The sequence below is a fragment of the Esox lucius genome, chromosome 8 (assembly GCF_011004845.1).
Source record: "Esox lucius isolate fEsoLuc1 chromosome 8, fEsoLuc1.pri, whole genome shotgun sequence".
NCBI lineage: Eukaryota > Metazoa > Chordata > Actinopteri > Esociformes > Esocidae > Esox > Esox lucius.
In genome coordinates, this window is record NC_047576.1 from 12926508 (window position 1) to 12945231 (window position 18724).

General features: G+C 41.4%; 1 protein-coding gene across 1 annotated transcript in view; it reads right to left on the minus strand.

Moving 5' to 3' along the window:
- ell (elongation factor RNA polymerase II) overlaps positions 1–18724 on the minus strand; it is a 46656-nt gene that overhangs the window by 14665 nt on the left and 13267 nt on the right. The window contains exons 2-4 of the mRNA XM_010871705.5: positions 10470–10514; positions 3424–3545; positions 2039–2202 (exon numbers count right to left, since the gene is read on the minus strand). Coding sequence (XP_010870007.1) covers positions 2039–2202; positions 3424–3545; positions 10470–10514 — 331 coding nt within the window. The remainder of the gene's footprint in view (positions 1–2038; positions 2203–3423; positions 3546–10469; positions 10515–18724) is intronic.

An 18724-nucleotide genomic window follows, 5' to 3' on the forward strand; every position in this document is an offset into this window, starting at 1 on the left:
TACTCAATCTCTAAAACTGCTCATGAATCGCAATCCAGACTCCTAATAAAAGCCACTAGCTACTAACTCATGAGGCAATATGAATTCCATGTACATTACAGTTTGTTGCATTGAGGGTTAAAAATACAGTTTGCTGGCTGGAAACTCCTGAGTATTTCATACAATACATTCACTGGAGCACTGAATAGGTTTTCTGCAAAAAGTATCCCTTGTGGTGTGGTTGGAATTTTAACAATCTCTCCAAAGCTAATGAGGACAAGCAATTTAACACAAACAATTACATAAAATTTTTTCAACATTATATGTTCTCTAAATAACTTAAGCTCTAACTATTTTTGAGTGAGCTTCACCTAACAATATTAAAATTATATAGAGTATTACTTAAATTGCAATTTTGTTACGTTTATATTTTTCCCACAGTTTTTCCTTTGAAAATGTACACCCATAATACACACTATATAGACACACCGCAGAAGTTTATTTTCAATGCAAAATACAAAAATCTGAGTTCTTATTGTTGCTTCCAAATTCTGTTTCCAGCATTACGCTAATCTATTGTAGCCAGTTTTAGCTATCAAGTTGCGAAAGTTGGTTAGCTAGCTTGCTTTTTACCTATGGTTGTCACTCAGATGATGGCTACCTTCTTTATATCAATGTCACAGCAACTTACTGTCACAGTTCAACACAAATGTGTGACCTCACTCGCTAGTTTGTTACACTGAAAATCTGGTGCAGGACGTTCTCACTCTGCTGCGAAGGTAAAATACACTCAGATTGAGAAAAATGAAATCAAATTTCGTTTAAACATTACGTTTTTCTGTGGCGGCGCATCACATTTTAGCAGCGGCAGATCACTTTCACAAGCAAATAAACAGTTACGGCACCGATTCTTTCAGTTGGAATGGAATTTATGCATAGCAGAACTCCCACAAACACACTTGTTTCATCTGACCACAGAAACCAGTTCCATTGATGCTTAGGAAACTCTGGGTGCTGACAATTATATATTGATGACAGTAGAGGCTCACTTTCTAGGAAGACATCAAAATAGCTTGTTGGCATGGAGGTAATGTAGTTTTGTAGACTTGGTATCCCCAAAACTCAAATTCTGCAATTACACTTTTTGGTATAATTTGGGATAAAAACTTCTATTAGTTTTGGATAAAATGTCAATGTGACAATAATTGACAGGTATGAGAAAAATGTCTTGATTAAAAGTTTTTACTTTCTTTGAAGATTGTTTCCTCCAATGAAGATTTTCCATTTTATGAAACATCAAGATGATAACCACCAGTTATATTTTTTCATAGATTTTTCTTATCTTTACCAAGGGGTCTGATAATTCGGGAAGGCACTGTCCAATTTTTTTTATAAAAAGCCATGGAATTCTATACATACACACACCATTGCCTTTTATGCATTAGCCTACTTCAGAGCAGCACGACCTGTGACAAGAACCCCGTGACATGAACTGCATTGTCACATAAGGATGTGGTATGTTATGGCAGAGCTACACGAGCGGGCTGCACCGATTTTAAGCAGGTTGAAGGAACAGTAACTATTATTCAGCCAGTGGTACAAGAGCTACAAGTAATTGTTATTTTAACAACCACAATAGGGGGCATCCCTGCCAATTAAGCACAGCATCTCACGGTTCAAACAGTTAGTTAATTATTGAAAAAATAACATTTCAGTTAGTCACCTATCATTTAAGGGCTACTATGTCACACTTATTTTACTGAACTACTGCAAATGCAGGCACAGACAAGTTAGTAGGGTTTTATACAGTGTGGAAAAGGCATTTCTATTTTTATTAAAAAAGGCATTTCTATTAAGAGGCTAAAATTCTTCCACTGAACTAGGAGGTCGGAGCAATTGGCTTATGAGAAAACAAACCAGAGGAAAAAGCCTAGCAGATGAGTCGGTCCCAAACCCAAACAACATGAGATGAGACAGCGCTCCAGGGGAGCTGTATTTTGACAGAAATGCTGTTGTGTTACCACAGCTCAGTGTGCACAGTAATATGTAAGGGCCTTACCCACGTATCTCCCCCCAGGCTTGATGACGATAGCACCCCTGCTGCGAGTCTCCTCCTCCGCTTGAGCCATGCTCTGCCTGGCCTTCTGGTAGGAGTCGTCCGTGGCGCACACAGTGATCTTGTCCTGGATTCCACCCAGGCAGTCCAGCTGAATGCTGCCTTCACTAGGACACCATGGAGGCGGAAAGCAGGTCACACAGAGAGAACAGCACCAAAAGGTCAACTGACTCCCACAGCTCGAGGAGATTCAATTATCTTTACTACAAAAGGTCAAAACATAGAAATTCAGAATAGACACAAAAATAGTATGAACTGAATTTAAGGAATCTTCTTTAGGAAAAAGCAACAAATGCCGACATGAAACATGTCCTCTTCTTGCCAATAATGACAAGTGAGGAAGTCCATTCAGTAAATACAATGTCACGATAGCCATGCTAATATTACTGACCTTGAAAGAATTACCACCACCACACTACTCAAATGTGGATTCCCACATTAATGAACCAATGTTGCTTAAAAGCCTATTCTGTGTCTGGTTTTCCCTGCCTTTGATTCCACCTCACTTTGATGCCGATTTGGCAGGGGATGAAATAGAGTTGGCAGCCCTCAGCGGATCTGCCTCTGGTTTATATTGGAATGAGGGGCTCATGAGGATCCAGGGTGATGGGTGAACTCCAGCCAACCTCGTCTCTCATTAGAAATGGCTGAGGACATGATGGGTCTAAAACAATTGTCAGTCAGTTAAAGCTGGGGCTTAGTTACTCTCCTTTCACCTCAATACGCAGACATCTGGCCCTGTTCAAATCACTCGCTCAACATTTGTCTTCAATCAGACTCCCAAAGCAAACAGAACAGTAAGCACTTGAGCAGATAGCAGCCACACTGGAGCAAAATCTGTCATTAGAACTTTACTAATCCAGGCCAGCCCTTAAACATGCTAACCAACTCCCTTGGTATGCAAACACTAACTTAGGAATTTTTCTTCAGACATTTGGGTCATGGTCCAGAAGTTTTATACCAAAACAGAACAATTCAAGAGAAATAAACAATGTCTAGTGTGTTTAGACACATGCATTTATGGGCTGAGTTATGATGCATTTGGGTTATTGAGACACTGCTATCAGACACCAGCAATCTAAACAAGACTAGACAATGCGGTCTTGCGCATTCCAAAACAATGCAAACACCTGCCTAATAACACAAAAGAAAATGGTTAATCCAGTGTGCATATTGCTTGCCGATAGTAATATAAATATATACATTTTAAACACAGCATATTTTGTTGACATTTTCCATGTAATTATGCTGTAACAAAAATGTAATCTATGTACATTCCACTGTCCCTGGTGGACCAGAAGGTGATTTACCCAACCCGGGTCACTCACCTGGTGATGTACTGCTGGATGCAGTCAAAGCTGCCCTGTGGATTGTCTCTACCCACATTGGACAAGTAGAAAGTAAATGTGCGCAGCTCATTTGGATTTTCTGACCGTGGTATTACAATTTTCTGTGGACAGAAACAAATAAAAAATTATAATATTCAATGGCTGACCTTCTCCTTAGAAGCGCATCACCTGGTAGACAAACTGAAAGCAATAGATTACAGAGGCCTTTCTCAATGTTGAAATTCCTCAGATTTACAGAAAAAAATATAACATTCTTTACAGAAGGCCTCCTTTGCCCCTGGGGTGGCCCAGACAGGGAATCCACTTACCACAACGCCTGCAACTTCTGAGGAACATAGCCTACTGTGCACGCAAATGAATAGTGCTTTTGTCCCCATAAGCAGAACAGCGAAGCATCGGTTTCACTTCTGAAAATATGAGCAATGCTCTAACACTAGATGTTGTTGAACCCCTCTGTGCATGATCCAGGCTCATCAGGTGTTCAGTGAATTACTATAGTGAAGTAATATAGCCTAAAAAACATTACTTGTCCCTTGAGTGCCCACTCCGACATAGTAAAATGACTACAACCCGGTGACTCTTACGAGCAAAGTGTGTACTACTGAAACAACCAGTAATGTACATGTCCATCAAGCCTGCATGGTGGTGATGTGGGAGGATGAGTAACAGGGTTAAGGTTTAGAGCTAATAGATGGTGGCGAGTCGCTGAGCTAGACCACAATTCCCTGCCGTTCTGTTCTCCCATTCTGCTCGTTTACCTGGCTGGGTTTGCAAAGGTACACATTGGCTGCTACTCCTTAACCATAGGCACGTTTGAAGTTGTGCCCCAATATTCAGCCTTCATCGCTCTATGGCTCACATATTACAGGTGTTGCCTTTAGGCAAAGTGAAATTACCACCTAGACTACAGCCCAATGCTGAGGCCCAAAGGACTAATCACAGGGGCCACAGATGGCCAATACATTTGTGGGAAATAATCGTACAACCATTGGGCTACTTTCAAGTGACCTATGTAACGCAGATGTACCGTTTTCATGTAAAACAATTCCTGTCTGCAAGCAGAGATAAGATAATTACAATATCGGCAAAGACAGGTGTTGAGCAATCATAGTTACATCGGCCTGGTCTCTTGCACACACAACCTGTAATCAAAGCTCAACAGTGAGAAGGCAAAACTGACAATGAAAGGCAGAAGGCATGAACAGACATAGGCATCCTTCCACTACACTGGAACCACAAGGAAATCAACTGAATTACCCAAGACCTGGACGAGATAACGCAAACCCTACGCTTGTTGGGTAGAGGGTATCTGGCTAAGACGACATGACTCATTTAAGAGGAGCTCCAGGTATCAGAGCAGAGTTCTGACTGAAGTAGAGCAACGCAGATTCAGTGAGAAGGGCTGCGTGACTGGTGGTGCTCACTGACTGGTCCGATGACCAGGCTGACCGCTGGCCTGTGCTGTTAGAGAGCAGTGACTCACTTCTGCTTCACTCCTCCAACACTCTGGCAGTGACATGCTCATAGGCCTGTCTCTGAAGCAGCCCAGCTCAGTGTACCAAAGTTCCCAACATGCAGAGTGCAGGTGGTAAACTCTAAATAAAGAGCCCCTGCTTCTCTTGAAGACCAAGGCTGTTACGTGAGACACTGAGCCTCCGCTCTAGTACAACCCTGCCTTAACATACTCTACATTAAAGAGCTCCAGCCGTCTACAGGGCAGATTTAAACAGATTGCCATCTATGCGTAAATAACACTAGAAAAGACATTCAGAATGCCTAATTGTAGGCTTGTGGTAGGCGCTGAGGGCCTTGTTATGGTTTATAATATCAAATAAATACATTTTGAAATTGGCAAAAAAATTGAAACATCACACATTTTCTTACTTAGTCAGAATTTTCAGATAACCAATAACCATGTTCCAATGGTGTGACTATTAAAGATTAGTTTTATAACTTATGAAAAGTAGCTATGCAATTCTCTTCACCCACACCAGTGCACTTCACAGGGGTTGGGGGTACATGACCATCTGCTTTGGCTGAGAGCGTCTATAAATACATTGAAAAAGGTGTTAGTTTTGTTTTTTGGTGTGTGGACGTTTAAGTGTATATAAAGTCAGCGTTTCCCTCTTATTGTAACAGCAGCAGCGACACACTGCTGTTAAAATGTGATGCACCGCCAGAGAAAAACAAATATTTTCAAGAAATATAAAAGCAAATTCCAAGCTGAGCGCAGTTCATTATTGCACAAGCATCTGAACAGAGCAACAACGCCGCCGCAGCCGCCACGCTGCGGCGCATCACATAAACAAAACAATTTAAATAATACCTTACATAAGTTAAAGAATATTATGAGGTGGTGGACAAAAATGGTTAGTGCTTATTTTGAGAATGCATCTAATATAAAAATCCTATTTTGATGTCATGGTTGTTAATTAGCTTTGACGAGAGATTCCAACCACACTATATTTTCCAACCCCTGCCCTTGGACACTGACACACTTGTCACAATTTTGGCTCTGTACTCCACCAGAATGGATTTGAAATGAAACAATTGAGATACCATTGAAGTGCAGACTTTCAGCTTTAATTCAAGGGGTAGAACAAAAATGTTGTGTGAAATGTTTAGGAATTGGAACCATTTTCATACACAGACCCCTTATTTCAGGGGCTCAAATGTAATTGAACAAATTAACACAATCATAAATAAACATTATTTTTAATTATTTGCCGAGAATCATTTTCAGGCAATGACTGCTTAAAGTCTGGAAGGCATGGATAATATGCTGGGTTTTCCCTTTATGATGCTTTGCCAGGCCTTTACTGCAGTTGTTTGTTCGAGGGTCTTTCTGCCTTAAGTTATGTCTTCAGCAAGTGACATGCATGCTCGAGCGTGTTGAGATCAGGTGATTGCAGAATATTCCACTTGTTTGCCTTAAAGAACACCTGGGTTGTTTTGGCAGTATATTTTGGGTCATTGTGCATTTATAAAGTTAAGTGCTGTCTAATCAACTTTGCTGAATCTGTCTGAATCTGAGCAGACAATTTATCCCTATACACTTCAGAATTCATCTGGGTTTTTCGGTCTTCGGTCACATCATCAATAAACACTAGTGACCCAGTGCCATCACACTGCCTCCACCGTGTTTTACAGATGATGTGGTATGCTTTGGATCATAAGCTGTTCCAAGCCTTCTCCATATTGTTTTCTTCCTATCATTCTGTCCAAAGAATGCTGTTCCAGAACTAGGCTGGCTTTTTTTAGATGTTTTTTTGGCAAAGTCTAATCTGGCTTTTCTATTCTTGAGGCTTATGAATGGTTGGCACCTTGTGGTGAACCCCCTGTATTTGCTCTTGTGAAGTCTTCTCTTTATGGTAGACTTGGATAATGATATGTCTACCTCCTGGAGTGTTCATCACTTGGCTGGATGTTGTGAAGGGGATTTTCTTTACCATGGAAAGGATCCTACGATCATCCACCACTGTTGTCCAGGCCTTTTGGTGTTTTTTCTCAGAATGGACCAAACCATCGATTTGACCACTCCTACTGTTCCTGCTAGCTCTCTGATGGATTTGTATTAATTTTTTAGCCTAAGGATGGCCTGTTTGTGGGTTCACAGCAACAGCTTCCAAAAGTGAATGCCACATCTGGATTCAACTCCAGACCTTTTACCTACACAATTGATGAAGAAATAAAGGAATAGCCCTCACAGCTTTTGAGTCAATTGTCCAATTACATTTGCTCCCTTGAAAGAAGGGGCTACATATTAAAAGAACTGTAATTCCTAAACCCTTCCTCCAATTTGGATGTGAATGCCCTCAAATTAAAGCTGGAAGTCTGCACTAAGACCATAGTCATTATTTAACCGTATAAGGTGAAATCCTGGGGCACTGTGTGCTACATCCAGGAAAACTATATTTTATATTTTTTATCCCCCAATGCAACACATGCTGTACATGGAATTCATTTGCCGCATAAAGTCAAGACAAATTAATTTATGAAGAACATTTAAAAACAAGTGTCAATCAAAGTGATGTACAATCAAGTGTCTAAGATAGCAAAAGGAAAAACATACATAAAACAGTTGTCATAGGACAAGACAGAAAAACAACCTCCCACCCATTTGCAGACTCAAATGCTAAAGAAAAAAGACAGGTCTTAAGGTGGGATTTAAAAATGTAGCTACTAGTGGAAGACCTAATATATAAAGGTAGACTATTCCACAACTTTGGAGCAGCAACAGAAAAAGCAGTTCCTTTGAACATCGATCGGGACCTTGGAGCACAAAAAATTTGTTTGTAAGACCTCAAGGTCCTTGAGGAAAAGTGGTGGTCATTAGGAGTCTGGGAGGCGATTCATTAACAGTTTCAGAGAATGGTTAATTGAGGGGAAAGTACTTAAGTTATTATTAGGCAATGATGTTTAGACAGTATTGTCAAATGTTAAGAAAGTAAAGTTGACAAGCAAGGGAGACTGGTGTACAGAGAGGACGCGTTAGAATTTTACACATGGAACCAGTTCGGACTGTTTCCTCCAAATGTTTTATAAAAAGAACAGTAAAATTTTTGTTCCAACAAAATGTCACAAGGTATTACGTTGGTCCTACGGTACTACAAAAACGAGAACAAACAGGAAAACAGTCAGGATTCGTCATTCAGAAAATTCTGCTGAATATCAGAAACTGTTCCTGGTAACAGTGAGGTGACTCTGCAGATGTACACACCACAAAGAAGCTCTTCAGTAAACTTCCTCTCAGCTATAAGAGCAGCCTATGTTAACCTCACATAGGCACAATAGTGCGTGTGTGTGTGTGTGTGTGTGTGTGTGTGTGTACACGCACGCACGGATGTGCGTCTGTGCAACCAGAGATGATGGTGTCACTGGAAGGTATGGAGGAGGGGTGAGTCAGACTGACATAGTACAGGATTACAGATCAGGGCCTGACTGAGTATAGGCCGGCTGACTTTGGAGCCATACAACAGATGCCCTGAGCCCACTGCAGGCAGCCAAGGGCCAACCAAACAGCAGCAACAGGCCACCAGCATTTGTAAATGGCAACTGGAACTTCATACAGGCATTCTACTGGGAATGACGGACTACAGTCTTTTAAAGGTATTGTCCATGGCCCCTTAAACCCACAGTGCACACTATGATGCAGCAGTTGGAAGCGGTCTTCTCTCAGTAAAAATGACAATATGATGCATTTTATAACCGAATAGTGGAGAACAATCAAATGAGAGCATAAAAAATTTAAATAAATAAAAAGAGTTCATCCTCAACAAAAAGCTGAACAAAACAGTGCAGTGAACCCCCAGACATTAACAAGGTTCCCCAACCTACTCCCTCACCCACCTGAAAGGCAATTGGATTTTAAACAGCCATTTCCAACCCCTTTTCTCCCCTATGCCTTCAGCTCCCTTAACCCATTCTCATTTTGCACGGTGCACAGCAAACAAAGCCTCTTTTCAGGACGGGAGCACTTGAGAGGACAGGCCCTTCAAAGCTGCTCTTCTGGTCTCCTCAGAGTTGTAATTAATGAAACAACAGAGAGTCCGTGCAAAGCAGGGGGCCACGATCGCTTGCACAGGCATATCCTCCTTGCAGTATAGAGCCAGACAAACAGCCTGAGCAGATCTGACAGACAGCCTGCCACACATACACGGTCAAGGACATAAATACACACAGGAAGTTAACTTTCCGTGGCTTGTTTACCTGTCCTGGCTATTCTTTAAGCTGGTCCTATTATGCCACCTTGACCACCTTGAAATTCAACACTACTGTTGTTTGCTCCTTGGGGTTTAAGGCCGGGTGTTTCTGTAAAAGCACTTTGTGACAACTGCTGTTGTAAAAAGGGCTTTATAAATAAATTTGATTGATTGATTATGGCTGTAGATGTAGAAAAAAGCTCCGCCAATACAAACGAATGGTAATGCTAGGGGTTTCAAAGAGCAGCCAGCACATAACTTAGTAGCTTGATACCCTCACTCGCCATCTCTCATTAACACTCGTGAAATAATAGAACAGGTTCACATTCAACCATTAAACACATACCTAACTACACCACAGTCAGTAAAAACACTATTTCTTGATTGCCTGTTCAGCCACATAAGAGCTCTTACTGATCTCAATCACTGGGCATTTGCAACAGATACATGGCCTTAAATCAGAAAGTGATGGCTGCCTGCACAGATTTGTCCAATTGCTCACAAATACTGTCATAAAAATTTGTTTTGCTACTTTGAATAATATTTTTTTGGTAATTTAGGCACAACGATTCCCTACATTATTCAGTGACCACTTACTCACTTGAACAGAAAGGCGGAACTGTGTAGAACACAAGCAACCAAGAAATAACTGCATGTTTTTGTTAGTGATGGGCTGTTTGGCACTTCTTGCTCAATGCTCTTCTGATCTGCTCAACACTCACTGCATCAGAACAATGTTCCAAGACGTGTTACGAAACACTTCTGGTCACGGGATGCCAGGTGTTGAAATATCACGTGTTATTGAATGAAACCTGCGTTATGTCACAAACAACTGAAGCTCTCAGGCTTTGAAAACCAGGTGCACTTATATATATATACAGCCTACAATCAAGTTATATATCACATACATGGTTATGAATTCTGTTTGTTCAGAGTTAAGAAATGGAAAAAAAAACTGGTCACAGAAGGCCAAAGTTTCCTTAAAAATAAAATAATTCTGATTTAATTTAATTTAAAAGAAGAAAAAAACAGTTTGATGTGATATGGAAATGGGTATAAAGAATTTATCTTCTATTTTAGCAAAGTCCACAATTCTTGTAATCGTGACATCCCCTATGACAGTACGGACAAGAGATGAACTTCCTCAAATTAGTAATTTCATCATGAAGTTAAAGTTACACCACAATCCAGTGTGAGACATTGCATGACAAACTAAGGTACATAGGAACGTACAGAGACTGATCCATAGGCTCCCCTTGATTTCATTTTAAGGGACAATTTGAGGTTGGTTAAAAAAAAATACATTAAGAAATAGGCACTTACCCCTTGATTTCCAGTAAATCGGATCAGAGGTTGTGATGACAGGCCCTGCGAAACAAAGAACAAATTAATAAATTAACCAAAATCCAAGAGTGAACTACCAATTCTGGGTATGGGCAATTCAGGTGACAGGCATACAGAACTCAAACAATGAGCCAAAGCAGAGGGCTAAAATTAGCACAATTAATATTCAAACAGGCGACGCATACATTTTCGTTTTTACAAAAACACGAGCAGCCTAATCTTGATAACCCATCTCAGATTTCCTTTGAATGAATTAAAACAAGACTTTCAAGCAGCTTCCTTGGGTTTATAGCAGCAACAGGTGCACAAGTGCTTTTTGAGGAAAGGTAACAATTATGTTGTATTTTACATCAAGACCTCAGTTTGCATATTCTGGACCGGCGTCTGTGCAGTGGCAATTTCCTGGCTGTCCTACTAAAACCCATTTGAAACATTGAGCCCTTCCACCGTTCAACCTATTAAAACATCCCTTTAAAAGGTTACAGAAGGGAAATAAAGCAAGAAGTGGGTCATTAACTTCAATCAGGTGAGCTGAGCTTCCTTCTGTTTGTGTGTTCACCTATATAGTATACAGAATCGCTGGGGATTTCAATACTTTTGCACCTTCTTGGATGGGAGACCAGATGCTGCTGGAGGTGGGGCTGGAGGACCAGTAGGAGGCAGTCATTCCTTTAGACTAGGGGGAACCCAATGCCCATTGTTGGATGCAGTCGTTCAGATGAAATTTTAAACAGGTTTCCTCACTTTGTGGTCTTTAAAGACCCCATGGCACATAGCAAAACAGCATTAACCCTGAGGTTGCGGTAACATTTTATATCCTTCTTTCATAGCTAAAATGCTCCACATAGACAGCCTACAGTACTACCGTGTATGTTCATTTTCAATGTTTCCTTCACTTAAGGTAAAAAAAATTAATATTGTCTATAGGTAGCTTCAACTTAAGGCCAAATTACTGAAAGTAAAAACTGAACGTGAAAATAAGTTCAGAACCTTTGCCATGACACCCCAAATTGAATCCAGATGCCTCATGTCCTTTGATCATCCTAGAGTCTCTAGAACTTGGAGTCCACCTGTGGCAGATTCTATTGGTTGAATATGATTTGGAAAGGCACATGCCAGTCTACCTATAAGGGCATACACTACACAGCGTTGTTCAGAGCAAAAAACAGGAGGTTAACAGGAGCACAGTGGTCTCGATCATTGTGAAATGGCCACTAACAGCGAATCAGAAGTTCACTGAAGAAATGGGAGATCCTGTCAGTAGAACAACCATCTCTGCAGTACTTCATCAATCAGGCCTTTATGGTTGAGTGGCTTGACGGAAACAACTCAGTAAAAGGCATATGACGTTGCCTGAAGAACACTGTAAAAAGACGACGCAGGTGTTGAACTCAAAGGTTTCCGCATGAACCTTAGGCAATCCTTTAAACCTATTAAACAATGGTTTATATGGACACTGAAAAAGAAGCCATCATCTGTAGGCCAGCAGAAAGCTGGTAACGACATTAAATACATTACTCTTGATATAAGTACATTACCCCCTTGATATGATAGGGAGACCAGTATGGTGGATTCAAGGTGAGGTTACAATTTCCGAAAACATGGAACAGCGAATCCATTGTAATAATGGATATGTAGTCTATGAAAACAACATTAGGCAAGATTCACAGGCAGGTGGCGAGATGTGAATGCCAACCCTCCATTGCTATGTTAAAAAAGTACCTTTGAAGCGACTCAGACAGCTCCAGCTCAAGTCAAACAGAGGCTATGGATGGTCCTGAGGCTAAAATAAGAAAAATGGGTTGATGGCAACAAATAAAACGAGCAACGTTAAGCATGAACTAAGAGCAGGCTCTGGACCTAGTAGGGTAGTAGTTGAATACCCCTGAAATAGTTTGACAGGGAATGCATTTTTGCTCAAAGTTTCTGACACTAATGGCACAATCCATCACAGCTGTAATGTGGGGAATGTTTAGCATGTGCAAATGTAAATCAACCCCAAGTAATCCAATGATTTAGGCGCTATTTTGAACATAATGTTAACGTACTTTCATTTAAAAAGAAATTTTTAAATTCAACATGCAACTTACAGAATGATGCCAAACTAATATGGAGCTCTATGAAAAATAAACACTTGTAGACTAGGTTACAGCCTTTATTACACACACACGCACTGCACATTGACCCAACTAATCAGTAATTGGTTGCCTATTACTTTTATTGTAAACCATAACGATTTGAATTGATTAATCTCCACAAAGTTTTAGTTTACGCTGCAAAATCACTTCCTGACCAGTTTGTGCATGAGCAAACATTCTTTTCTGAAGCCCCCCCCCCCCCCAAATTATTTTACCCAGAAGACAAAGCACAGAATTCACATAATTTAGTATACTGAACATCAACATCACACATGAACGGACTGAAACAATTTAAATGTTTGAGGGAACATGCTTGACAACTACTGACAAGCAATAGTGGAAGTTATTTTGGTTTCCTTCCTCATTGACACTGTTGGGAACACCTATGAACCAAAAAAAGATGCTTGCTCACCAGAAGCAGAGTTTTGGAAATAGCTGCTTGGGTGACACAGCCCCTTAAGGGATGTGGGCACTGAAAAACACCTAACTACTGACAACGGACTCTGAACACAAGTACAGAGATCACAGTCATGGACACAGCATTTTGTGAATGGGGAAGCCCTCATCTATGTACTGTTCCATTCCTCAATGTCAAAAAGATGACCGGTCATAATGTAGATAACACGCAGATCTGAATGAATGGTTAATTTGGAATGGAATGTGCGATACAATGTGATCATTTCCATTTCACTAGTAACACTGAATACCACAGGAAGTAATTGAAAGGCGCATGACATCAATGTTTCTAACTAAGAATGGAGATCCTCTTTTGAAGGTTCTTCAGTTTAATCCCATCCCTTTCCTGATCAGATAACCACCAGTTCTAGCCAGACCTATACTCAGTCCACACAGTTAGACAAACCCTTTAATGGAGGCGGCACAACTCAGCCACCCCCCACCTCTGCAAATTTACAACAGAGCATCGAATTTAGCTACCCCATCCCCCATGACCCCCACCCCTCGACAGAGAGAGTGCAACAGTCAGCCTGTTCATTTGAATGGGCTGCTGACATGTCACTATTCTCTGGGACTGGAGCCCAGAATGTTCCACAGCGCTAACCTCAGGACAAGTGTGGCTCCTGACGGTGGCTCAATGACATCATCATGAAAGTTGACACATCAGAGAATGGCCACCAGCTGGAGTCATACAACAGAAAGAGATCAGATCGAGTCCAAGTATTGGATTCCTGTGCCATTGTAACACAAAGGCTGATTAGAATAAGCATGAAGAGAGGGTTGTGGGTTCCTACATTATAAGACAGTATGAACATTTGTGCACGCACTTCAGTAAGTGGCTCTGGATAAGAGCATATGCTGAATTACTAAAAAGTACAAATATTTCCATTAACTCAGTGCTTATAAACGAGAACATTGAATATTTCTATTTTCAGATCATGCCAAATGCATCTGATGACAGAGCAAGCCCAGAACAGAAATAATGACAGCTTCATTTAGTCATAGCCAGAGCTGCCGCTGCACAGGAAGAGCAGATGGAATTATCTTAGCAGCTCATTATTGTAGAACACACTTATAATGCAACAAATTTAAAGAAATTCCATTTGAGTTCTGTTATCCCTGTATATATTTAGCTGATTGGTTGTGAAGTGGAAAATGTACCAAACTGTTTCAAATGTCAAGATAAATCCAAATTAAAATTGAACTCTCAACACAAATGGTTATAACACAACGTTGTGCACGCAGCTGACTGGAGCTCCTGGGCTTGCATGTGCGCAATCTGTAAACATTACCTCAGTGTAGCAATTGTGCCTGTCACACTGTAGAAATAGTTAGAAAATAATTTTGAACGATTCGTTAAAAGGGCAAAGGGCCATATCCACATTTGGCAGATCAAATATTTTCATTCCGCTGTGAATAATTAAAATGGACCGCCAAAGGAAATTGTTTTGCTGGGGGTGGCCACAGACAATTGCCCTCTCCTTATCCTTCCTGGCTTATTCTTCTCTAGTTTTGCGTTTTGCTAGTGTCCTTGTCACAAATGGTAGCATGAGGCGGTACCGGAGGCCCATTCAGGTTGTACAATTTAACACATGGTGTCGCAAAGTTTGCCGTGTCTCCCAATAGTCTTAAGAGCATGCAGATACCAGGAGATGGGCCGTTACACGAGGAGTGCTGGACAGTGCTGTAGAAAGGCATCAACCAGCAGCAGGACCAGTATCTGCTCTTTTGCGCATGGAGGAACAGGAGGAGCACTGCCATAAGCCCTACAAAATAACCTCCAGCGGGTTACTAGTGTGCTTGTTTCTGAACAAACTGTCAGAAACCTCCATGAAGGGAAATGAGGGCCCGATGTCTTCTAGTGGAACCTGTGCTCATAGTCCAATCCCGCGCAGCTCAAGAGAACAACTCTTCACAGATGAGAACAGGTTCACACGAGACCGATGTGAAAGAGTCTGGAGACACAGTGGTGGAAGTAGCGCTGCCTGCAACACCATCCAACATGACCGGTTTGGTGGTGGATCAGTGCTGTTAGGTACCGGGATGAAATCCTCAGACAAATCGCCAGACTTAACACTGGTGCAGTTGGCCCTGGGTTCCTCCTGGTGCAGGACCATGCCCCTCCTCATGTGGCCAGGGTGTAGGCTGTTCCTGGATGATGAAGGCATTGATGCCTTTAACTGGCCCTCACGTTCCCCAGATCTGAACCCAATTGAGAACCTCTGACTTTATTGGAGCATCCGACACTGCCAAATGGCGCCACAGACTGTCCAGGAGCTCAATGACAGACTGTCATCTACCGTCTCATCAGGAGCATGCCCAGACTTTGTCAGGTGTGCATAGAAGAACATGGAGGCCAAACACACTACTGTATCACATTATGAGTTGCCATAATGAAATTTACATAAGCTGGAACAGCCTGTGATTTCGATTGTTTACTTTTTGGCGCATGTTTGAAACCAGCCCTCAAACGCATGGTGATTTTGGCTTCCATTGAGCGTTGTTACGTCACTTTTGTCATCAACAACAGGGCGGGAAATTAGCACCAGCCAAATGCTCCGTTCTTACCACCGTACTTATGCATCGTCAGAAAATTCTAGAACTCAGTTCGTTAGAGGAACAACTAACCTTAAATTACAATAAAAGAACACGAGTCATTCAAGTCTCATAGCAAGTGCACTGCCACACAGCTGGCGAAGACGGGACCCAAGGAGTGGAGTGTGGAAAGAAAGGCTATCTGCTTTATGCAATCGGCCCAGTTGGACAGAATAAGACTTATCTTCAGAAACGTCCATGCCATCGACAAGAAGGGCAGACCTTTTCAGGATTATGTTTGGATGTGCAAGTATGTGAATAACTTCAAGATGTTTTGTGATGGCTAGATAGCTAGTTTTAGCAGCCGTGAGGAAATACTGCAGTCTCTCTCATTGTTAAATTGATAAAGCAAGTTACATATTTGCAATGCATGTCAATGTTATCCAAGTCACAGTTCTTATTCTAATTACTTTTGATCCCGGGTCAGCCATACAGCTGTCGCATCAAGCTAGCACCAGAGCAAGGAGGCCAGATTTCAAGGAAAGAGGAGCCAGGAAGACCAAACTTGAAGATGAATAGACATCTGAAGAGGAGGCCGATGACTCTGAAGACTAAAGTGACACTTTCATGCTATGTTACTGAGAGATGAGTCAAGATGTTTTATTTTTAATTTTTAAGTTCTTTAAACATGTAGGCCTACAATTACTTTCGAATATGACCAAACTGATTGGCACAATTTGACCATCTGAGAAATCCATGGTCTCATAGGCTTATTTTCACATGCCATTTTAGTTATTTGCCTACATTAATAAAATATGTATTAATAATACAATGAAAGTATTGAAGCAATTCAAAACATGCTAGTGCACTCATTTTAAAGATTGGTTGGTAAAAAAATCACTGTGGCTTAATTATTAGATATGCGGTGGTTTTAAGTCCTGCAATCACCCAATGGGAATCTGCTTTTAAAAATTCCTGACCAGTACGGTCAAGGGCCCTGAAGACAGATTGTCAGCCACATGCTTGGCTGTCATGTTTGCTATTGGCATGGCTGGTCAGGGACTGTGAAAGTTGTCAGTGCCCATTAAAAAAAGTCTGCTCTAGCCAGGAACTTATGACAGACGACAACAAGCATCTGAGTTCCATCAAAGTGGAAACAGGTAGATAATTTTTTGCACTGAGATTAAAATGTTTGTTTTCGTTTGAGCTCTTAATTATCTTTTGCAGCCTTCACTTGAGTGACTCGTGTTTTGTTGAACAACAATACCAGACAGCCACGCGTCACATCACTGCTCAAATCTTCAATGGCAAACAGCGCATGCAAAGAGCTGCAAGGTAGTTACTGGTACATGTGCCAGATTACAAAACAACTGGAGGATGATTAGATTATAATAAACATTCTCAAATTTTATTGCAATGGTCAGATTGGGACAGCAACTTTTATTGGTCCTTACATGACTTTTCACTGGCCCGGGGCCATCGTTATTGTCGAGCCCTGAAATGATAGAAATTAAAAATAACAATGTAAAACTTTAGAGGGTAGTGTCTTGTGGTGTCTGGCACCAAGACATTAGCAGCAAATCCTTCAAGTCCTGTAAGTTGCGAAGGGGAGCCGCCGAGAGTCGGACTTGTTGATCTAGCACATCCCACAGATGCTCAATCGGATTAAGATGTAGAGATTTAAGGCCAGGGCTACACCTTGAACTCTGCAATGTCTCTCAATGTCTCCCACCTGTGGCAGGTGGCATTATCCTGCTGAAAAAACCCACTGCCATCAGGTTATACCATGAAGGGGTGTACCTGATCTGCAATGACGTGTCAAATTGAGGTCCACTTGAATGCCCAAACCCAGGGTTCCCAGCAGAACATCGCAGAGCATCACACACCCTCTACCGGCTTGTCTTAACGCAGGGCATCGATGAGCCTTGAGCACCCAACACCCTGTCGCCAGTTTGTGGTTTGTCCCTTCTCAGACCTTTGTCAGTAGATACCGGAGCACCACACAAGCCATGCCCTTTGAGATACTCTGACCCAGTCGCATGACCATGACAATTTGACCCTTGTCAAAGACGCTCAGGTCTTTTCTCCTGCACATATCTCCTGCATGCAAAACATCGACTACGAGAACTGATTGTTCACTTACCATCTAACCTACCCAGACCGTGACAAGTGCCCTTGTTAAGAGATGATCAACATTATTCACTTCACCTGGGAGTGGTCATAATGTTTTGGCTCATCAGTGCAGAAAGTCACCACTCCCTTTCTAACTATTCACCCATTGTTGCCTGACAGCCTGAAACATTCATATACACAATAACCCATAATATCCAAGTGAATAGAATAACTATAATATTCTCAGAAAATGAATTAAAGGGCAAGGAAAAGACTGATTAGAGAGGAAAACAAGAAGCCAAGGGCAACTTTGAAGCAGCTTCAGGTCTTTACAGCAAAGATGTGTGCATATGACCTACAACACCAGAAATCTGGCCTCTAAGGGAGGGTGGCAGAAAAACACTCTCCTCAAAATAAGAACGAACAAGTCTCGTTTAAGCATTGCCAAAAAGCACATTGTACAAGTGGGTAAAAGTTTCTATTGTAAGATGAGACCAGAACTGAACTTTTAGGCCTGAAGACAAAGACAAATGTCTGGCAAAAAACCTTTCCACCCAAAGAACTCCAGACCTACCTTAAAGAATGTGGTGGAAGCATTGAGTTGTCGGGGTGTTTCACTTCTGTAGGGAATAGAGCACTTTTCAGGATAGAAGGGAAAATGGACACCGCAAAATACCAACAGATTCTTGAAGAGAACCTGCAGCCCTCAGCCAATAAACTAAAAAGGGGATGATAATTCAAGTTTCTACCTGACAATAACCCAAAGCATAGGACCAAAGTAACCGTACAGTGGCTAAAGGAATTGAAGGTTAATGTCTTTGAGTGGGCCGATTTTTTTGTTCACTTCATACTGTGAAAAATATTATGAGAAAATGTGAGTAAATGAAGCCAGAAAGTCTGATTTTGTGTGCTTTCATTTCAGGCTGCAAGACAAGAGTTAACATTTTGAAAGGGGGTTGGTGACTTTCTATACCCATTGTAGATTACTGAACA